The sequence below is a fragment of the Dipodomys merriami genome, unplaced genomic scaffold (genome assembly GCF_024711535.1).
Source record: "Dipodomys merriami isolate MVZ:Mamm:240054 unplaced genomic scaffold, mDipMer1.0.p SCAF_249, whole genome shotgun sequence".
NCBI classification, from domain to species: Eukaryota; Metazoa; Chordata; class Mammalia; order Rodentia; family Heteromyidae; genus Dipodomys; species Dipodomys merriami.
Window position 1 is genome coordinate 610,508 of NW_027203926.1, and position 23,658 is coordinate 634,165.

Consider the following 23,658-nt stretch of genomic DNA (forward strand, 5'->3'; position numbering starts at 1 on the left):
TATGGAAAACCATGTATAATGTATGCTTATGTCCTGTATAAATACATCTTGTATATATAAACAGGCATAACAATCCACTGATACATGTACAGATTGTGTATGCATCTAGGCCCAAATATATAAGATAAAAAATTCGTATGTACATATGACCATATAAGATGAGGCTAAGCAAAATGAACCCCAAGATATGGGCACAAGAGGTTTTTCTTTGTTGTTGTTGTTTTTAATGTAGTATGTGATTATTTTTGTTTCTTTGGTATGTTCTTCCCCCTATGATATATCCACTGTTGTCAGTGTATTTGATTTTGGTACCCTGCATCTTGTATATACTTTTACATAATTTGGGGATGGGGAATGGCAAAATGCTGAAACGAGGACACAGGGTAATCCCGTCACAGGACAGTGTTGGAAATGAACTTTACAACTTCTGTGGAAGGGAGGATTGGGGGAAGTGTGAGAGAAAAGGGATAGTAGGAGTAAATCAACGAATGGGGTAACAATGATCTACACAAAATATACTCATTACCTTTCCTGTGTAACAGTAACCCCTCTGTACAGCATCTTTACAAAAATAAATAAATCCTGGGCCAAGGGGCTTCCTTTTGTGAATGAGTCCATAATTGGTGAAGAATGACAGTAGTTCTCATGTGATGCATAGCAAGGTAGAAGGAAGGGAAAATTGTGTGTAAAATGAATAATTGTGAAGGTTTGAAGAATGAAATGGGAGGAGTGATTTCAGTGTCCTTATTATAATTGTCATCACATTTATGTTGAGTGTAAAACAATGTGTACAAAGTAGAAAAACAGATGCAGGATATAGTCCAATCAATAGAGTTCTTGTCTAGGAAGAACAAAGCCCCGAATTTAAAACTTAGTACTTCTAAAAGTGAAGGAAAAACTTGTATGGTCAAAGTAAAATGTATGCAGGTATGAAACATCTCAAAATGTACAATTGATGTGCATAAATAAAAATAATGGAGCATATGATTATCAATATGAAAACATAAACTCATATCTGGCTTTCAGTTGCAAAGATCAATTGACAAGAAAATTTCACTTTTATTTATTTATTTATTTTGTTGGTTGTGGGGCTTGAACTCTGGGCTTAGGCACTGTCCCTGCACTCTACAGTTCAAGGCGAGTGCTCTACCGCTTGAGCCACAGAGGCAGTTCCAGTTTTCTAGTGCTTTATTGGAGATAAGAGTCTCACAGACTTTCATGCCCGGGCTGGTTTTGAACCTTGATCCTCAGATCTCAGCCTCCTGAGTAGCTAGGATTACAGGTGTGAGCCACAGGCCACCGGCTTTCCCTCTTTTCTTTTCTTTTCTTTTCTTTTTTTTACACTAACACAAAAGTAAAGACGTGAACACTAGCCTTTAACGTTATTCTCTGTATGTCTGTGTCTTACAATATTTTCCTCAGGGAGAGACACTTGTGGACATTGCTTTTGTTCATTAAATCTGCATCCCTAGATATGACAGGTGACATCATCAAAGAGTTTTCCTACAACCTCCCCCTTCCCATTCCCAGTGCTTGTTAGAATGGGTTCAACATGGCACTCTAGTTTGTTTCATTGCTTCACTGAATTTTGAACAAAGTAGGACAGTCCAAGAATGACCAAAGGCATGATGTTTATTATGGATTATATACAGAGAAAGCAGTCTGACCTATCACATGGTAATCATTTTTTGGTTTTGTCATACTAGCATATTAGTAAATCAGCATTAGAAAAATATTAGAACATGGAGTGGTGAATAAAACTATTATAAAACATAAGAGACTATAGATGTAATAGTGCAGTGACACAGGAATCCCTCCAAAATGGAGAACAGATCTTCCTGGATGTGGGGGCATCGGGGAGAGAGCAGATGTGAGAAGGGAGGACAGGAAAGCATTCCTGGCAGGGGAAGTTGGTGAGTGATACTCAGAGGAGGGAACTGCAGATTGCTGAACAGCTGGAGTCAGACAGCAGAGCTCTTCTTTACACTGGAATGAAGCGCAGCTGGTATGATGGTGGCACAGAGATAAGCCCATTCAGAACTGGAGTGGTATCAAGATCCTGTGGATCCACAAGAGGTTTCAGGTTGAAGTTCTGTAGAATGATGATCAGGAATAAAAACAGCTCCATGCGGGCCAGGCCTTCTCCAACACAAATCCGTTTGCCTGAAATTTTTGTAAAACAAAAACAAGTCAAAGCAGGAAATGACTCCACGTATGTAAGTGTGAGAGTGTGAAGCATTGCATTTTTAACTGGTAAAAGAAAGTGTCAATATGCCTTCAGTGAATTACCGAATGCAAAGAGAGCCGGAAAGCAGTACAGATACCTGGGAATATGTAATCTTCACTAATACATTATCTGAGAATGGCAGCACAGGCACACACAAACTTGTAAGTCTAGCACAGGAGACTAATAGAGAGAATCCTGAGTTGGTAACTACTTTGGGCTACATTTTTAAGATCTTCTCTAAAACAAATCCAAAGAAAATCATACCAAACTAAATTATATTTTAAGAAAACAGATTTCCATCTTCATGTAAGCATTTTATTAAGAATTTTTACATGATAAATGCTCTTTTAAAAAAATTTTCCTCCTCTCCTCCCTCTTTACTCTTTCTCTATGCTTGGTTGGGGATTGCCAAATTATTATGTCAGTTATTCTAGTATGTTCCCTGCTAAAGGAAAGGATCATAATTCTGGAAGATCTTTTACCTCCCAATCTTAATTTTTTCCTTTTTTCAACCTGGATGCTTAGTCCCATTCCTTCTCTCTTAGTATTATCCCTACTAATCAGGAAGGCCTATGATCATATTTTGGGATTTCCTCTAAACCTTTGTATCTATAGAGTAATAAATATGTAGGACATAGACCTACCCATGACTCCAAGTAGAATTCATCACATATAAAGATAGTGGTAGGAAATATTGCTTTCCAAGTCAACTCAGAAGTCAAATCTTGACACTGTCATTAACTACCCATGTGGGGTAAGTTAGTAAAATATCTGAGCCTTATTTTCTCCTAATATTAAATGGGGATGCTAATAATTCCTTTATAAAATGTTGGTGAGAAATTAAAATAATTGATTTTGATTTATTACAATTTTAATCAAGTATTCATGATCGATTTATAAAAATTTTGGGTCTCAGGTTTCAATGATACACTTTGTATGTTCTAGAGACATCTATGTTTTTCTAAGAAAACCTATTCATATTGCTCATGTGAACTGTTCCCAGAAAAATAGTGAACACATTTTTCATTTTAATATTGCCAGCCCAACTATCCATTTTATCAGCCTACATAAAATTACAAAGTTTAAGTACTACATCATGAAATTCCTTTTGGCTATGATACATTTCCCTACAGACATCAAGACCCAGACCACATTTCATGTCCTTTCTTGTGCTCTTTGTGTCCATCAAGCCATAAAATCTTGCCCTCATTCAGCTTCCCAAATATCATTTCAGATCGTCACTGACACTCAAATCATTTGAAGCCATAATTTTCTCATTACTTAAAATGTTTCCCTTTGTGTAAAAAAGAAGTGAATTTTTGAAGAGAGATCACTGCCTTTCCCATGGTATCTATATGACAGATGTGAAACAGATATCAAAGCTCAGGTTATTAGCTGGGTGCAGTGGCTCATGTCTACAATCCAACTACTCGGGAGGCTGAGATGAGAGGATCGTGATTAGAAGTGAGCCTGGGGTAAGAAAGTCCCTGAGACTCTTACCTGCAATTATCCACCAAAAGGCAGAAGTACAGCTGTGGCTCAAAGTGGTAGAATGCTAGCATTGAGCAACAAAGGTCAGGAACAGGGCCTAAATCCTGACTTCAAGCCCCACAACTGACAATTAAAAAAACAACAACAAACAAATGAAGGAACAAACAAAAAAGACAAAAAGTCACAGTGTCAGTGAAGGAAGGCTGCTCCCTGGTCAGACACACAGCACACATACTGCAGGTGTGGGGATACAATATCCAGACACATGTCTTAAACTGAAAGAAGAGCAGAGTGCTCTGTGATCATTGTGGGATATCTATCATACATTCCTGATATGTCCATAGGATTATTTCACAGTTTCTGACACTGTTAAGAGTACATGTTCTGTTCTTGTGGTGCATGACTTTCTTAAAAATGTTTTACTCTGTCTTCCATCTACTATCTGTCCCTTTTGAAGTACCTTAAATGTCTTAAAATGTTGCTAATGACATTTTCTGTTTAATAATCAAGTTCAATAACGTGACAAATGGGTTCATACTCCACCCACAAATACTCATGTCTTGTCATCAGTGATGATCTTCCCTCACTGCCTTTTGGTGTTCTTCTGTGCCTTTTGGGAGAGATTCATTCTATAGAGAAGCCTGGGGAGTGACAAATGCCACAAAAAGATGTGGGAGGGACCTCTGATGAGATCCTCTTTTTCATTGTGAGTTAGGGCAGTCTAAATGAGTTTCACTGTTTAGGAAGAGATCATTATGATATATGTATAGAGAGAATGCCATAATTGCTTGCTTTACCTTGTTGAACTTGGAAGAAATGCACAGAGAAACTGAGGTCTCGCTAATCTGATCAAACAGTGGAGATGCATCATGAACAGGAAAGTGCATTGGCATTGAGAGTGCTGCTCCTAATCCAGAGTTTCTGGGAAATATGCCAGGCCCAAGGAGGCTTTATGTAAGTTCCCACTGACATCCCCCCCAAAGTTATCTGAAATTTTATTACCTGCCGAGAAAGGCATAAAGTAGTTACTTTTCTTAAAGTTACCACTTTCATCCAGAAAGTGGCCAGGGTCAAACTTGTCTGGATTGGGGAATTCCTTGGGGTCATGCAGCACAGATGTCAGTGATGTCAGTATGAATGTGCCCTGGAAACAATACACACAGATAACATAAGCTAATTAGATAGATATAGATGTAGATATATGTATAGAGACACCTATATCTATATCTATATATACATAGATCTATACATATATATACCAAGCTCTGTATGAATTTATATATATAGATAGATCTATATAAATCTATACACACATACGTAGATATATAGATATATGTATGCATGTGTATGTATATAAAGCCAGGTGCCAGAGGCTCACACCTGTAATCCTAGATACTGAGGAGGCTGAGATCTGAGGACTACAGTTCACAGACAGTTCAGGCAGGAAAGCCCATGGTGCTGTTATCTCCAATCAATTACCAGAAAATCAGAAGTGGCACTGTGGTTAAGTGGTAAACCAGTAGCTTTGAGAAAAAGGTCAGAGACAGTGCTCTGGCTTTGAGTTCAAGCCCCATGACCAATAAAAAACATAGTTAAAGCAGTGACAGGTACAATGAAAATCACTTAGTTCAATCTTCTGGTCTATAGGTAATGAAGACTTCCATCCAGTGAACTGGCTTCAGAACCAATAAATATCAACACAGAATGTTTTGAAAAAAGGCAAGTATCTCCTAATTTTAACAATTCTATACCAATAGACATAAAGGATATTGAAGCAGATTAAAGCCCAAGGAACTCAAAAGTATGACTACAAGAAAAATTATTTCAACAAAATGATTTCAATACAATAAAAAGAACAAGTATAAAAATGAGTGAATTTTAAGTGGATACAAATAAGCAGCTGAATGAAGTAAGACAAACAATGAAATATATATAAATGAGGAGTTCAATAAAGATACATAAATATTAAAAAAATAGTTAAACTAAAATTTTGGAAATGAAAAACTATATGAATCATAAAAACAATAGAAAAGAGTGTATCAAATTGAAACAGAATATCAGGGATCAAGGAAAATGTAGATATATTAGAATAGTCAGATGAAGAACTAGGTGAAAAGTAAAGTATGAAATGATTATACAAGCCCACCTGGGAAATTTGAAAAGTCAAACCTATGGAACATAGACATAGAGGTTGAAGAAAAGGCCCATGCTAAAACAATACAAAACATAGTCAATAAAATGATGTGAGACTATTTCCTAAATCTTTAACAATCCAGGTACAAGAGTTTTTAGGACAGCAAACAGATCATATCAGAAATGAATCACTCCAAGACACATTAAAGTTACATTAAATGTTCAGAAACAGTAAACAGTACTGACAGCTGCCAAAGAAAAGCAATGAGTCATCTATGGTGTCAGGCCCATCAGCATAACACCAGATTTCTCAACAGCAGAAACCTTAAAAGCAAGAAGGGCATAAAGCAATAGAAGGTCAACAACTACCCATCCAGAATACAATGGCTGCATTTGCTTACCTGTCCTTCCTCCATTCCTGTGCCCCTACATGTCCCTACTCCAATGTTTCCATTGCCTGGTATCCATTTTGATAAAAATATGGAATGATTCACAAATTTGAGAGTCACCCTTATGCAGGGGTCATGCTAATCTTCTCTGTATTGTTTCTTTTTACCATGTATGCTGCCTAAGACAGCACCACACAAAAATTTTAAACACATAAAAAGAAGAAACCCAGGCATTCGCACTGTGAGACCACAGGAGGATACTTTGGGGAGAAGAACACAAAGGTTCAATGCCTATGTGCATCTGATCATACAAAGTAATATTTATTGGAATGAACTCCAGGAAATGAAAATGAGGGTTTTTTCCTTCTTTTGCTGTTTTTTGTTTTCTTCCTCTTTGTTCTGTTTGTTCATTTATCTGTCTTTGGGAGTGTAAGGGGAGGCACAGAAATGGACGGACAAAGGGTGAACAAATGCAGCAGTGGCACTCACCAGACACTATGTTCAAAATGAACTGTACAACTTGTGGATGGCGATGGGAAGGAAAAACTGGGAGAGAGCCAAGGAAGGGGTGGCAGTGTCCAAGAAGTAACCTACTCTACCTGAATTATGTAACTGTAACCCCTCTGCACATCACCTGTATAATTAAAACTTTTCAAAGAAGAAGAATCATTACAGAGAATAGATCTGATTCAAAATATTATCATGTTTATGTTCAAAATTCATACATAAGTAAGAACATAGCGTAAATTTCCCTACTGTTATTTTTTTAATCTACTTAAGATATCAAAATTGACTATGAAATACCAAGCTTGAAATCTTTTTTGCCAATCATAATGAAACAAAGATGATCACTAAAATCTATTTTGTTTATACCATCCTGGCTGCCAGTGCAAAAATTCAATAAAGCAAAATTATAGGCACAGGAATTGGAAAAGCAAGTATAAAATATTAAAGCAGATATTATGGTAATGCACCCTAAAGTTCCAAACAAATCTACAGAGAATTCATTAGCAATGACTAGTAAATTTCATGAGTTTATATTTTATGAGGTCATCAGAATGATTAAGGCAATTTTGTTTCTATATATCAGGTACAAATGATAGCAAAGGCACCATAAAAATAATAACAATCAAGCCAGGCACTGGTGGCTCATGTCTGTAATCTTAGCTGCTCAGGAGGCTGAGATCTAAGGATCATGGTTCAAAGCCAGCCCAGGCAACAAAGTCCATGAGTCTCTTATCTCCAGTTAACCACCAGAAAACTGGAAGTGGAACTGTGGTGCAAACTGGTAGAGCACTAGCTTTGAGCAAATGAGCTCATGGACAGTGCACAGGCCAACAAGCACCAAGCCAATGAAAAAATAAAACAGTAATAGTGAGAATGCTATGTATTTAGAGAAAGTCTATGAATATATTTGTAACCGATCTTGAAAACAAAATATTACTTGGAAACTAAAGTAAAGCATAGGTAAATTAGAAGCAGGATTCATTCGTGAATTGAAGAAATTAAGGTAACATTTTTTCCCCAAAATTATCTATAGCAGAACATATTGGGAAATTGAAAAATAACAAGCTTTTGCATTCATTTGGAAATACAAAAACATAGCCAAAAGAAGAAGAGGAGGAGGAGGAGGAGGAGGAGGAGGAGGAGGAGGAGGAGGAGGAGGAGGAGGAGGAGGAGGAGGAGGAGGAGGAGGAGGAGGAGGAGGAGGAGGAGGAGGAGGAGGAGGAGGAGGAGGAGGAGGAGGAGGAGGAGGAGGAGGAGGAGGAGGAGGAGGAGGAGGAGGAGGAGGAGGAGGAGGAGGAGGAGGAGGAGGAGAAAAAAAGACAACAAGAACAAGGAGAAGTCTCTAAAACGAAAAGAATTTAAGGGGCATAACAAAGTTGGGATTCACAGTGTGGGATACCAGGGATAATTTTGCATGGATATACAACCCCAATCTTGCTATACCACAACCTCTCCTGAGCAGCCAACGGTGAGACTTTTGCAGCTCTCTCAGGTGGTATGGAGGAGAGGAATCCTGCAGTGACCTCAAGAACTCAGGCTTCCTATGGAGACTCAGCAGAAAAGAAGCTCACTTTGGGAATGATGTAGTCTCTGAACTTAATGTCACGGGTCACTGCATGGGGAAAGGTCATGGGTATAAGATCAATGTATCTCTGGATCTCATGCAGCACAGCATCTGTGTAGGGCATTTGGCTCCGGTCCTGCATGCAGGGGCTGCGGTGCCTGCCAATCACATGGTCAATCTCTTCCTTCACTTTAGCTGGTGAGACATAATAAGAAATGGTGAAACAGGAGGAAAGAGACACATTGATCACAGTAAGTACATAAATTGTGATAGTGAATCTTAACAAGATTTGAAGTAAGGGCTGGGAAGGTAGCTCAGTGGTAGAGCGCTTGCCTTGCATGCATGAGGCCCTGGGTTTGATTCCTCAGCACCACATAAGAAAAAAGAAAAATGCTGGAAGTGGCCCTCTGGCTCAAGTGGTAGAGTGCTAGCCTTGAGCTCAAGAGCTGAAGGACAGCACCCAGGCCCAGAGTTTAGGTCCCACAACTGGACCAAAAAATTTTTTTTGAAGTAAAAAAATACATGCCCCATGGAGTATTAATACTTCAGCATGTACACACATCATCTTCCTGCTTAGTAGCCTTATAATGAGTTAATCAAGACATAGAGGTTAGTTTCTTGTTAAGAAAAACACAAACAAAAAAACAAAAAGATTATTAATGTACATGTAATATACTTTACATTGAGGTATAATACCTTTATTTAATATGTAAAAAGTATATTATCATAGGAACTACATACTTATAATACTGTAATAATAAAACATTATAAAAGAAGGGAATAAAATATGAACAATAAAAGTACACTTTTGAGGACACTATTATCTTCACTTGTATCTTCAGATTTCACAAGTCTCCACAAATATGAATGCTAATTTATGGGCTAGCCATCATAAACCATTCTAAGTATGACTTTGAAGATGTTAATGAAATATTCCCATTTTGTTCAAATTCAGAAGTATTTTTTACTGATAAAAGAGATAATTTTACAGTAAAATGACTTTTAAATTCTATTAGTTTATAGATAATAAGTTAATAATGTGTCTTTTTAAAAAGGAGTTTACTTTTTCTGTAGTTGATATCAATAGAAGAATATATTTCAAAAACTAAACAGGACATAATTAAGTAAAACTATAAATAGGGATTGACTTTGGTCCAGACACATTATGATACATGAAAGGTTGTGCTGAATTGCAACCCTTTATACAGCAATTAAATAGTGAAAATGAAAATATTTGTATGCATCTATGGAATTATCAGCATTAAATACATTTGAACAATAAATGTACCCTAATAAAAATGCAGAAGAAGAAATGGTAGTTCTCAAAGAAAAACAATAACCATTATTTTTTATTTTAAAATAATTATTATTTAAGCATTATACAAATAGTGTATATCTTTGTGTATGCATGTGTACAATGTACAGTACTACTCACATTATCGAAACACTTTCTGATGATATCCATATTGGGCATCCTAGAATCTGCTTTGGAAAATTATGTTCATATTCTAAATAATGATGCTTTCTTTCTTTTTTTTTTTTTTTTTAACTGGACCTGGAGCTTGAATTCAGGGCCTGGCTGCTGTCCTTGAACTTCTTTGTGCTCAATAATATGTACTTTGTGCTCTATCACTTGAGCCACAACACCACTTCTGGCTTTTTTCTGAGTAGTTTATTGGAGATAAGAGTCTCATTGACTCTAATACCTGGCCTGGCTTTAAATTTCAATCCTCATATCTCAGCCTCATGAGTACATAAGAATCTAGGCATGAGCCACTGGTGCTGGATGCCCAGTTGATTTTTTAAATCACTTTTAGAGAATATTTATTGATATCCTAGTATGTGAGAGTGAAATGTGCATTAACACCTCTGTCTTATATATTTAGCCACATCTAAAAAGGCACATAGAGATAAACATGTATGTTTCACCTTACTTCATTCATAACAATATACTAGATATTATGTATCAGTATTTCAACCAATATTTACAGTTTCAAGCATTCTGGCTCAGAAATATTGTTCCCAGGGTGTAAATTAGAATTGCATTCCATTTATTGTACTTCTCTTTTCTTTCTTATCAGTCAGTTCATGATTTTCTATTTCCTGAGTTAGAATTATTTGAAAATTCACAAATACTTGTGTAAAAAATCTATCAATTCATGGTTAGTGAGAATTCTGAGGCTCTTGTCCATGTCTCCTTCATTCTCAGTGTCTCCCCTCCCTCCTTGCATCATTGGTTTCTGGTTTGTTCTGATGTTTTTGAGTTCTGATGTCAGTGAGTTTCAGAATACCCCATAACTTTCCTGTCCCAGTTTCTGGAGTCCATGATTTTCTTTGACTTGGTTTGAGATAACTGAACAAAACATATTGTGTGAAAAAAGAGAAAATGGGGTATGAAGTTTATGGCTGATTTGGAAGTCTACTCTCCCATCGTTTCTCTTTACTCTTAAGAATTTTGATGCACTCCCATCATCTCTTGACATCTGACCCAGTTGTGTCTTTCTGAAACTTGTGATGATCTTTCTAACCCTGGTATTCTGGAATGCTACAACTTTATGCTGAGTAAAGGCTTTTATCCCTTTATTCTGCTGGACACTTGGAGAGTATTTTTTTTTTATCAAATTGGTAAAATATGGAGGGTCTTAGAATTCTTCATTCTGGAAGAATTTCAGGAAAAAAGACAGATAAAAGTTGTACATCACCTTGAGGGGATGTGGCCAAAGGGAACACTACTGCATTGTTGGTGTGAGTGTAAACTTGTTCAACCACTTTGGAAAGCAGTATGGAGGTTCCTCAAAAGACTCCACATAGAGTTCCCCTATGACCCAGCAATCCCACTTTTGGACATTTACCCAAACAATCACGAACAAGGCTATACTAAATCTACCAGCACAACTATGTTTATCGCAGCATTATTCACCATAGCTAAGATATGGCACCAACCCAGATGACCCTCAGTAGCTGAATGGATCAGAAAAATGTGGTATAATATACATATATATTATATATAACAAGTATATGTCTATGACTAGCACAAAAGTTCAGAAACTATGTATGTATGACCATACTAGATGATGCTAAGTGAAATGACCCCAAAGATAGGGACACAAGAAGTTTTATCTTTTTTGCTGTTGTTTTAAATGTATTTATAATGTAGTATGTAATACTTTTGTTTCTTTTCTATGTATAACCCCTGTCTTCACTGTATTTGATTCCAGTGCCCTGCATCTTGTATATACATTTTTTCTAATTTGGGGAGGGGAAAGGAAATAACAAAATGCTGAAAGAAAAATACAGATTGACCCATTGTAACAATAAGATGTACAAGACACTATGTTGAAAACCAACTTTACACCTTTGTGGGTGGGGAAGGGAGGAGTTGGAGGTGGGGAGGGAAGGAATGGTAGGGGAAAAAACAAAGGAGGAGGTAACAATGCTCCATAGGAAATTTACACATTACCTTTTTCATGTAACTGTAACCCCTCTGTACAGTGTCTTTACAATAAAAGATATATACAAAAAATGTTATGCATAAAAAAGAGGGTTTGTTCAGGCCTCTCAACTTTATACTTCACTGGGATTGCCCAAAATTTCTGAGCACAGATTCTTAGTACAGAGAGAAAGAGCTTTCTTGGTGTGGAGAGAGAGTTTTTCTTTTCATCTGAGGAGTGGAAGTGTGATAAGAATTTGAACATGGAGAGTCTGTTTGCTAAATTCTTTTCTATCTTCTTCGATACTTGTTATTTCTAAATAGGAAACTTTATGAGGTTGGGGATGTGGCTTAGTGGTAGAGTGCTTGCCTATCATGCACAAAGCCCTTGGTTTCATTCCTCAGTACCACATACACTGAAGAAGGCAGAAGTAGGGTTGTAGCTCAAGTGTAGAGGGCTAGCCTTGAGCAAAAGAAGCTCAGGGACAGTGCCCAGCCCTGAGTTCAAGCCCTAGGACTGGCAACATAAAAAGGGAGAAACTTTATGGAATTTTGGAGACATAGCTTGGTTTTTCTTCCCTCAGAACTTTTCCTGTTACCACATTTAGGTGAAAGCAACATGTGTCTGGCTCAGTTACTTTATCACAATTACATCTACTCTGAGTATCAGAATTTTGGTAGACATCTTATCTGGTTAGTATTCTCTTCTGTTTTTTGTTGTGAGGGGACTAATTCTCATTTAAATTATTTTATACTTATGTCCTAAACCTTACATAGTGTTTCCACACCTAAAACTCTATAAATACAAAACAACATTGAAAAAGATAAAATTTACAGATGCCCTTGTAAAATTCTAACTTTACCAAACATAAGTTTTATGGACTTAGATTTCTGAAATTTTAAAATTCCTTCAGGTATGGCATCTATCTCAATAATACCTTTCTAATGAGTTTCTTTTTAGAAAATGTTCTGGAATGGAATTTATCTCATACTTCCTCATTAATTTTTAGGACTTGTACTTATCCATTGGTGACAAGATATCTCTTGGGCCTATGGTCACATTAGAATAGTCAGAATGAGGAAAAATATATAGAAGAATCCATTGTAAACGCTGGAGTTTTTGGTGTAAAATTAATATGTTATTGTATGTCAATTTATTCTAGAGCAGTTTTCCAACGATTACCTGCCAGAAAATCCAGACACAAGACAGTCTTGCTGCTTTTCCTACTGCTGTGTTCTCATCACTTGTCTCTGATTTCAGCTGGTGGCACAGGATGTTGAGCTGTGAGACATATCTGACAAGGCATATCACTACCAGCATCTTTCCTATATTTTCTGAAGTTTCACCTAGGTCTCTCCCTGTGCTCCTACCTGTGACATGAGGGTGCTTCATCAGGAGCAGCAGGGAGTATCTCAGTGTTGTGCTCGTCGTTTCTGTCCCACCACCAAATAAATCAGATGCAAGTATTGTCAAACCTTCATTAGTAAATTCCGATGGCTCCTTGTGATTTTCCTGCTCCTAAGATTTGATGCAACTATGTTATTTACCAGCACATGTGATGACAGTGAATTCACAATATCTCACAGTGGTATGAAGTTGGAGAGTAAAAGAATAAAAGCAATGTACAATTGATAGTGGCATGGTGACTACTTTAAGCTAAGTAAGGCTTCAGGCCTCCTGGGCTGTCCTGACTCTAACTGATCTGGTGCTGTGACTGTATTTGAGGTCTGAAATTCATCATTCATTTAAGCTATTAATAACTGAATTTTCTCTAAATATTAAAGGATCAGAAAATTGAATACTAGAAGTAGGAAAATTAGGGACATAAGTGTTGTAAGCCTGAAGGAAAAATCTGCAATTAAACTTTTTTTGCTGTTGATGTTATTGAACATGGTGTGGACATTGTCCTTGAGCTTTTTTCTTCAAGGCTAATGCTATACCACTTGAACTACAGCGCCACTTCCCACTATTTTCTGTTTGATTTGGAGATAAGAGTCTCAAGGACTTTTATGTTCAGGTTGCCTTCAAACTTTAATCCTTATATCTCAGCACCTTGATAGTAGTTTTACAGGGATGGGTCCTCATTGCAATTTAACTTCTTGTATCACACATTTGCATATGCTAAATATTGCTTGTGAAAATGCTAAAAGGCAGCAAAACTTAGGAGTCACAAGGAACGAGAATGGGTTCATCAAAACCCGATGAGTCAGCAGATGGGAAGCACCAAGTCAGGTGGTCTAGGGAACCTGAGTAGGAATGACTAGGAGAGCATGAGCTGAAGAGACAGTAATCATGAAGACAAAACGTGTTCACGTTAACTTGTCATTGGAACAAGGAGAGAGGATGGATGAAGCAGTGCCAAGGACTGAGAAGATGGCCCAAAACCAACTTGTCAACAAGGCTGCAGTTTTAGATGTTGAATGAGGAAATCATTAAATGGTCAAAATACATCATTTTCTAACTGGTCCCTGGGCCAACATTAAATCCATCATGCTTTTGTAATCTCCAGATGACTTACAGTATGTCTAATAATATGTAATTAAAGCAATGAAAATGAACGGATCCTCTCAACATTTGTACTTTCTTGGAAAAGAGTCATCTCCTTTGACTATATCAGCATCACATGCTTTGAAAGCTGGTCAAGTTAAACAATCTTTGGTAATATCTACTTTTCTATGATCATCAAACTACAGCTACTCTTAAAACTTGAGGTCAACTTACTCTAGCATAGTATGTTCAAACACCAATATTAAAGCTCCATCTGTCATAATAAATTTGGAGACTTAATAGTTGCAGGTCACTTAGAGTATTATACTCTAGGCTGTGTAAATGTTGAAAAATTAATGGAAATCTAAATGAATGAAAAATCTAATGATTCCATGTCATGGACTAAAGCACTAATTTTATCTCATATGCTATCATCATGCAGGAGAAGTTAATGCTTCTAAGATAAACAAAAGAGATGAGAGTCTGTCATGAATAGATCTACCATATAAGAAGTGCTAAGGGGAATCAGCTTTCAAGTAGAAATTAAAGCATATTCAACAATAAATTCACACCAAGTCAAGAAATACATGTCCTTGTTAAATATACCCATACAGAAAATATGAATGTTAATTATATTACTTTTTTTCAACCTCGTTTTAGGTTTTTTTAATATATATTTTTAAGGGAAATATAGGAGGCAATAATCATAGATGAATTCTATGGATACCCAATGTATTAAAGATGTAATGTGTGACAAAACAACCAAGGAAGGATGCCATTTGAGGGGGGAGGATTAAAAGTGTAGTCAGACACTAATTCCCTCTAATTTCACACTAGACTGTCATAAGTGTGCTTTAGTAATCCCATGGTAAGTAATGAGGATTTAATTTTACTTAGTTGATTGCAGTATATCATATAGATATATAATACATATTATATATGCATTATCTATATGTATTTTACATATATGTTACCTATATAATATACTCTATATGTTTATGTGAAAAAGCATAAGGGAAACCTCTAAAATCTATATAAACCTAACAGAGAGGTGAATATGACTAAATTACATTATACACATCTATAACATATCACAATAGAAGCCTTTGCACAATAAGTTTGTTAATAAAAATGTGAAAGGCATAATAAAATAATATTGTGATATATATTTTTAAATACCACAATTAACAATCTGTTATAAGGAAGATTAACCAAGACCAATTAAGAATCATTCCAAAATTATTTCTTCAAAACCTATTCTGACTTAGAGAACGTGCAGGAAGTCCACCATAATTACATAATCTATACTATACAGTATATAATAATGACACACATCTTTATATAATGACACATATTTTGCAGGAAAATTGTTTCTATTTACCTGCCATGTGCATTCTGCTTCTCTTTATTATATTATTTTATATAAAAAGAGTAAATGTATTCTAATTATTTGAGAAATTAATTTTAAGTTTCCCAGGATGATTAATGTAGATTCCTTTATATAACTGATAACTTACTTTTTCAAGCACTGCTGGTCTGATGGTTTAAACATTTCTAGTAAAACAGACTAACTAATATGTCACAGAATGCTCAAGGATTCAAATAAATGTGATTTTTGACATTTTACCTGTTTCTTTTTAATCAGGAAACAATCAATCAAGTCCCTTGGATTGTTAACATCCAGTGATTCTTCATGGTCATTTATTTTCTTCAAAATGTAACTATGTAGATCATTAAAATTTTTTAGTAATGTTTTATGACTTCCTGGTAGATAATCAATGAGATCAGGGAAAAGGTTGTAGATCTAAAAGCAAAAGTAATAACTTAATAAACATATTTGCATATAAATACCCTATATATTATAGAAAACTTGGCTGTAAATAAAAATGACACATGGCTTCCATCTTGAAGGGAAATTTCAATGGAACATATAAAATGAGAGGGGTTCAAGGATACCCTAAAATTCAGTCTCATGAGAGAGTACCTAACCTCTCTGTGATCACATATTTATTAACTTTTACAGAGTTTAAGCCATGTCAAACTCTGTAAAACATTGTGAAGATTTTTTTGGGGGGTCCAGTTGTAGGGTTTAACTGTGGGCCTGGGCGCTGTCCCTCAGCTCTTTAGCTCAAGGCTAGCACTCTACCACTTGAGCCACAGAGCCACTTCCAGCTTTTTTCTTTTTGCTTATGTGGTGCTGAGGAATTGAACACAGGGCCTCATGCATGCAAGGCAAGCGCTCTACCACTGAGCCACCTTCCCAGTCCCAATTGTGAAGATTTTTGTAGTTCTATTTTTTCATTTCTCCCCAGACTACTTCATCATCTAGGATCACAGTGGAATCAGCAAACACTCTGACTCTACTCAGAGATTCCTAGTAGTTTCTATTGTTGCAAATATGCTCCCTTTCTGAGGAAAAATACTTCTGCTCTGTAATAGCATGAATATGAGATGTCTGAAAACAAACCTGTGGGAAATGTAAGCTTTCAGTAAGCACCTGGATATCCACTGATCCACTAGGCATCTATCAGGACCTGAACAAAACAATTTATAGGAAAATCCCTTTGGGATTTATTGGGAAATATCAAATTAATTGCATAAGCACATTAACTTGAATCAATCCTCTAGGCTTAGACATTTTTCTCAGCTGATTACTTTATATTGTTTTTCTTCCATTTCTATTATTATAGGTTAGCTGTCAAATGTTCTCATTTTGACATGTCCATATATAAATAAAATGCATTTTTCCTTTTGGTGCCAGGACCAGGGTTCGAACTCAGAGCCCCAGACTCTTGCTTGGCTTTCTTGGTCATGACTCTTTTTTGCTGACTATTTGGGAGATGGATTCTGTCACACTTCTCTGCCCTGGCTGGCTCAAATCCCTGATATTCCAGGTCTCACTCTTCTGAGTAACTAATGTATATCTATGAGCCAACAAGGCCCAGCTATAAAATACATCTAGATGAGACAATATATCTAGACTCCTCTGCTACTCTCTCTCATCATTTCCTTCCCTGTTTCCCAAACCAGTTTCAACATGCTTCATTTTGGAACTGCAGAAAATGAACTACACCCTTATCTATTTCTCTGAAGTTATATCAATTGAAAGTTGATCAAGGATCTTAATATAAAACCAGAAACTTTGAAGCTACTACAAAAATAGAATAGGGAAAATGCTAGAATGTGTGGTCATAGGCTGTAACTTCCTGAATGGCACTCTACCATTCTTTAGGTAGCACTGTTGGGTCCAATGTTCACCTTACTAGTCGCTCTTTATTTAACTTGGGTCTGTTAAAAAAAAAAAAAGACAAGTGTTTTCTTAGGAAGAAAAGATCTTGACTTCACCTGTATCCATGGTGAGCTCAGCAATTCAGCATTCTCATTCAATTTCTCCATCAAGTTCAGGAATTCCTGGTCTTTATAATCAAAACGATTCTGGAAAACAATGGAGCAGATGATATTGCAGGGAGCACAGCCCAGGATGAAGGTGGGGTCACAGGGTGAGCCTGAAGAGTCAGAAACAAATGAAATATACATATGAAATACTGTACTCAGCCTTTGTCATCTTTACCAATTTTTATTACTGTTTTACTGTAAATTCTTCTAACAGCCAAATATCCCATTTGAATTAAACCTGCATATCTTTAACATGGAACCTGAGTTGGCCAGTACAAACCAACTAGCAAAATAATGTCAGTTCATACTAATTGCCTTTACCTATAGTCTTTCCATCAGATATATGCTATGTTGGAAAAAGAAGACTTTTACATACCTAATAGTCAACCATTCAGAGTAGCAATACATCTGTTTCCAAAACCTATAGACTAGACTACACAAAACTGAGAAAGTCTGTGATGGAATATCAGGTGTCTATAGCTTTTTAAAATCACCAATGGAGAGAAACTAAAGAGAGATTTTACCAGAGTTCAAGTACTAGAATGAACCAAGGTAAAAAGCAGAATGTTTTCATGTTGCATGAGGAAAAAGAGTAATAACTAAATTTAAGCCTGTTATTAAATGTAAATGTCAGGGAAGGCAAACAAAAACATAGCATTAATAAATGGGAGATTCTTTTTCATTTCAAAATTAATAAGTAAATTTCCCCTCCTTAAGGAATAAGTAGACACTAAGTCTAATCAAACACAAAATTTAATTTATGGACAGGGCTGAATTTTTGGAATTCTGCAATAAACAATATATACATATATATTTAAATTTGTTTGCCTCTGAGGTTCTATTATTTGACAGATTAATTTTATTTATGGCACTCTGTACAATGAAATGTCTATGAGCAAATCATCAACATGTAAAATGCTACTGAGTTTAAACTGAAAGTAAATAGTCATGAATTAAAGACATTGTGAATTGACGTGGATTGTTTGGATTAAACAAGTGTCATTGAGCTAGTTGCATATATGTAGGTTAGTTAATGATTGAAATGAGTCTAAGCTCTCAGAAAAACTTTTATTATAACTATGAAGGGGGCAGTTATTTGGGAAGTTGTTGAGATTTGCTATGACTGCAGGTGTGACATTCACAGATTAAATCTGATTTTAACTCTTTCATTTTATTTGGGACAATGAATTTAAAAAGCCAGGTTATGTGGAATCCAAGTGGACAATGCTATCCATTGTTAACTATAGGTTAGTAGATTTGTTAAGTGTGTAATTAACAGAAGATTTTTAAGATAAAATCCAATACACATGGGGAAAAAGAGACGGACAAAATTGAAAAATGAACTAGAATACACTAAAAGAAGACTGGATAAAGAACTGATCATAATAGTTGAAATATAGCTAATTGTGTGTATTTTACAGATAGAGCACATACTTATTCAAAATACATAAATAAAATTCTAAAGTACTGGGTAAGAAGAAATAAGCAATGTTGACCTATAGAAATTGTACTATATTTTCAGAGAAATAATTTTTGAAATGAAGTTTATTGAGACAATAAAGCAAATGAAATCTTACACACACCACGACTATCCACAATTGTAGGCATGGATACTGAGAAATCACTGAAATGTCAATGATAATAAGCGTACCATATAGTTGCATCTTTGTGGGTAGACAGGGTCGTTACTTCACTGTTCAATTAGCGCACACGATGATGCAATGGCTACATTACGTACCCTCAATTATGCTAAGAGGGAAGCATTGTTCCTTAACTCTTCAGAAAAGAAACAGAAAATATCTATTTAGCCAAACACTGGTGTGTTAGGTCCGCATGGAAAGCCAGAGGCTAGAGGCTTATTCCTTTGGTTCTTTCCTCTTGAATCCTAGAAGTCCCTGGCCAGCACTTGAAACCCAAGCATCTGGCATGCCTGGGTGCAGCTCAAGGTCCCTTTGAGATCATCTCTGCTTCCACTGTGGACAGACCCCCTCCCCGCCCTTCCCTATATAATTTTTCTCCTCCCCTCATAATCTCTCTTGCTCCGCCCAATTCCATTTTGTGAGGCTAAAGTTTGCTCTCTCCCTCTCTCAACCACTCCAGAGTGCCCTTTTGGAAACCTTTACATGGCGATGTGATGTTCTTGACAAAAACCCAGATACTCAGGAGGCTGAAATCTGGGGATTGTGGTTGGGAACAAGCCCAGGCAAACAATCGCTGCAAATCTATGACACCTATACTATCTCACCAGCTAGAAGCTTGAACTGGAGGTATAGCTCAAATGGAAGAGCACCAGCCATGATCTGGGCAAGAGTTTAAAGCCCAGAGTTCAAACCCCAATTACTGCCATAAAACAAAAAAGGAAATTTACATTCATGATTTCTGATTAGAAAACAAAAGAATCCATTTCTGAAACAGAAGGGACTTAATGGAGCCTTTTATATTCCTCTCTAAAATAGTGATATAAAGCAGCTCCCACCCTTGGTTTTCCTCAACTCCTCCACGAGGCAGCGGGCTTCCTCTTGAACACGCTCTTCAATGCTCCTCTTCCCCATCCCAAAATTCCGCAAGGTCATGAGTGAGAAGCGCCTCATCTCTCTCCATCTGTGTCCATTGCTGAAAACAATTCCTAAATGAAGGGAAGCAGAAACATGGATGGAGAAGTCAAGCAAGGAAAAGGAAGCTGACAGTTGGCAGGTACAGGAATGGCCAAGCTTTGGCTCTTTTTCCATCCTCCTTATCCACACTTCCTCTGTCCACACACAAATATACACACACATGGATATGTACACTTACCAAGGCCTCTGTTAGCTTTTTCAGCCCATGGGAGCCTGCCTCTTCCAGAAAACTCCTCTCCATGATCAATCAGAGCTTCCTTCACTGCTTCATAGCCATACAACACCACAGTGGGCTGCATGCCCAAATACAGAGTGAACACAGGGCCATAGACTTTTGAGAACTGGAAAATGAAAAGAAAACAAATACTAGAGACAGAGATCATTATTTGTTCCTCAGTGTGAGCCTGAGCAAAACTGATACCATCATTGTATTTTTATGCTTCTTTATTTTGGCAAACACTGTTATACCCAAGTCCCAGAGACCCTCCGACGACCACCGAGAGACCAGGGAACCCAAACTGCAAAATGCAAGGTTTACTTAACAAGCCAAGGCTCAGGCCTTGTCCGGTACCCCCCGACACAGCAGAGGAAGGGAGGGGGCCCCGAGTAACAGTATAGCTGGGCTTATAAAGGCAAAACCCACAAAATTACAGCAATGATATGGTTTAGGGACAAGTTCTATTCTAATTGGTCAGGAACCCGATGTCTGCTTGAACCATCGAGGCTGACATCTCCTGTGGTTAATCTTCTACTGACTGGGTTTCGAAACCATCCTGTTCTGGGGTGTTCTGCAAACTTTAAATAAGTTTCCAAAAATTTTGCACAGACATATTATTGTTTAACTCATTTTTGCAACCTTCGCAACATTAACTTAGAACAGGAATTAGGGACTGACACAAGTTAACTTTTAGAAGCTGTCATACATTGGCTTTAGTTTGGTTCTTACAACATAACTTAAAATATTGCAAAGATCATATGTTATAAAGGAGGTTTATTATAGCTGTTACTTAGAAATGGCCTATAATTGGCCATTCAATGGACAAGGCAGTTGATACAACATTATCATTCATCCTCACATCAACACACACAGAAGCCTTGTCATGATTCACAAAGAACAAAACAAAGGTCTGTGGATTCTAAATTCATTTCTAGAGCATCATTGATAAGGCTTATTGGACATTCCATGCTTAAGATATGTTTAATTCTCATTTGTACTCCTAACCAGTGTCAGATTACTGCTTTCAGATAACCTCTGAAGCTCTGACTGGTGAGAATATTACTTCCTTTGACAAACAAGAGAAACTGCAGTTTAAGTCAGCACAGGTGTTTCTATAGGCAAGTGCAGTTTGGGATCTATCGGTATTAGAAGCAGAGGGTGGGCCCCGCAGAGGCTGCCCTAGTACATGAAACATCCTCCCAAACAATTTCTCACCCAGCAGCATTTTTTGCTCCAGACAAAGTTTTAAGCAAAAATCCAGGTAGACTCTGATACCACCAGTATCCCCTAAATGGTCTCATGTCTTTATGTTCTCTCATCCTCACAGATAGCTCTTTTCAATCACTCATAGCTTCTCAGAGAAGTTAGCTTTCATGATTACAAAAAAATCAATGTCTAATATGCTATATGAGTTTTTCTTTCTTTTTCTTTTTTTCTTTTTTTGGTCCGGTCGTGGGGCCTGAACTGTGGGCCTGGGCGCTGTCCCTCAGCTCTTCAGTTCAAGGCTAGTGCTCTACCACTTGAGCCATAGCGCCACTTCCGGCTTTTTTCTTTTTGCTTATGTGGTGCTGGGGAATCGAACCCAGGGCCTCAGGCATACAAGGCTAGCGCTCTACCACTGAGCCAGCTTCCCAGCCCGCTATATGAGTTTTTCATATGAACTTTTAATCACAGAACTTTCCTTACCATGGAGCTTCAGGAAAAAAAAAAACCATCATAAATGTCACTATCTAACTAAGATGGGGGGAGCCATCCATAACCTGTGCAATTTTGTGGCTGAGACTAAAATAGACAGTAAACCACTCACATAATACATTACTTCATTCCATGATTAAAATACAAACTGGAAAAGTCACAAGCATGTTACACTTTTTACAAGGATTTTGTTTTATGATAACAAATCATGCTATTCTACCTTCAGCACTACATTTAAAATATGGTTTCATTCATATCTGTCAGAGAACATTGGCCAAACATGAAGAGTACTTACTTTGGTTAAAGATTTAGTGATGTCTTTAATATCAACCTGCAGTATATTTCCAATAATTGGGAAAGGAGTGGGACCTGGAGGGAGCTTCTTTCTCCCAGAGTTCTGTCTCCATATTGAAAAGAGAAGAAGACAGGAGAGACCCAGCACCAAGACAACTACTGGACCCATTGAGGCCTTCTCTTCTGAGAGTACTGTGAGCTTGCAGGGCAGACCTTTTATAATGCTCCCTGAGACTGTAGGTGTGCCTCTTCAATGTGTTAGTCATGATTAGCTGGAAGTTTACTTTAACATCTCTTCTGATTATACTTTGTCCTGATGATAGAGATAAAAGTAGAATGACCTGTACACATGTCCCTCTTTCCAGAGGCCACAGAGGCAATTGTGATTTAGTTGCACTGGTTAGCGATCAAATATTGCTACTTAAAATACAAACCTACCTGCTTTCAATGTTCAGCTATGGTTAAGAAGTATTAAAGTCAACAACTTGAACATTATTCAAATATGGCATTCATTTAAAAAATTGTTGCTATTCTAAGGTAGATGTACAGAGGGATTACAATTACATAAGTCAAAGAAAGATTATTTCTTGATTCTTAGATTGGTGTCACATTGGGAAGTTTTGGAAATTAGGGTATTCTGTATTTTCTTGGAAATGTGTATTTAAACTTGTTTTTTGCTATACAACACTTCCAAATGTGTTGTCACTACTGAGACTCTTCAACAAGTTGGTAGACTTGTCCATTGCTATTTCTAACTCAATGTAAACTACCTAGCATCAGTCATGCATTTTGAAAAGCCAAATATATATTGAGTACTGAGCAAAAGTTGCAGGTCCTTGACCATTATACAACAGAAAAATGGATAGCTAAGATCTTTATTATTTTTCTTTGTCTAGTGAGGTAAGGGAGGAGCAGGAGTACAGAGCTGTGGATGCCACATGGCTCATAGGTGGAAGAGCTAGGTTTCAGGGAGATGTCTCATGGCCGTTGCCGTGCACCATGGCTTCCTGAAGAACAGTCCTGGAATTCTCTTCCCACCACTGCAGCATTGAAACTTGCTCAGTATAACTGAGGTGAAAGCCTTCGTCATGTGATTTAGTGGATGGGTAGGAGGAATGACAGCTTTTCTATTTTTCATTCAAAACCAGAAAAGCTGTTATGCTCATTTTGGTCTCTTTTTTTTAAATTTAATTTTATTTTATTTGTGAACAT

At 37.0% G+C, this 23,658-nt stretch overlaps 1 protein-coding gene and 1 non-coding gene across 5 annotated transcripts; both read right to left on the reverse strand.

Annotated features, from left to right (window-relative positions):
- Window positions 1-1,981: 1,981 nt before the first annotated feature.
- LOC138836083 (cytochrome P450 2C5-like) lies at window positions 1,982-22,615 on the reverse strand. Of its 4 annotated transcripts, none has more exons than XM_070034567.1 (9): window positions 22,448-22,615; window positions 20,419-20,581; window positions 20,104-20,251; window positions 17,575-17,707; window positions 15,857-16,033; window positions 13,113-13,254; window positions 8,319-8,506; window positions 4,721-4,862; window positions 1,982-2,163 (listed from the first exon to the last, which is right to left on the reverse strand). In XM_070034567.1, exons 1-9 carry the CDS (start codon window positions 22,613-22,615, stop codon window positions 1,982-1,984), a joined length of 1,443 nt encoding a protein of 480 aa, XP_069890668.1. The 4 variants fall into 4 exon arrangements, with proteins under 4 accessions (XP_069890668.1, XP_069890667.1, XP_069890666.1 ...); XM_070034566.1 differs by having other exon boundaries at window positions 17,575-17,735; window positions 20,102-20,251; XM_070034565.1 differs by having other exon boundaries at window positions 13,113-13,260; window positions 17,575-17,735; window positions 20,102-20,251.
- LOC138836133 (U6 spliceosomal RNA) lies at window positions 6,326-6,430 on the reverse strand. Its single transcript, XR_011374914.1, has one exon. It is a non-coding gene; the product is annotated as a U6 spliceosomal RNA (small nuclear RNA).
- Window positions 22,616-23,658: the final 1,043 nt, after the last annotated feature.

Coding starts and splice junctions, on each gene's coding strand:
- LOC138836083 (XM_070034565.1), bottom strand. CDS start 22,615: ATGGGTCCAGTAGTTGTCTTGGTGCTGGGTCTCTCCTGTCTTCTTCTC. Junction 8,507..13,112: donor GAAGCACCCTCATGTCACAG/GTAGGAGCACAG, acceptor ATGTCTCACCAG/CTAAAGTGAAGGAAGAGATT. Junction 2,164..4,720: donor CTTTATGCCTTTCTCGGCAG/GTAATAAAATTT, acceptor CAAAAATTTCAG/GCAAACGGATTTGTGTTGGA.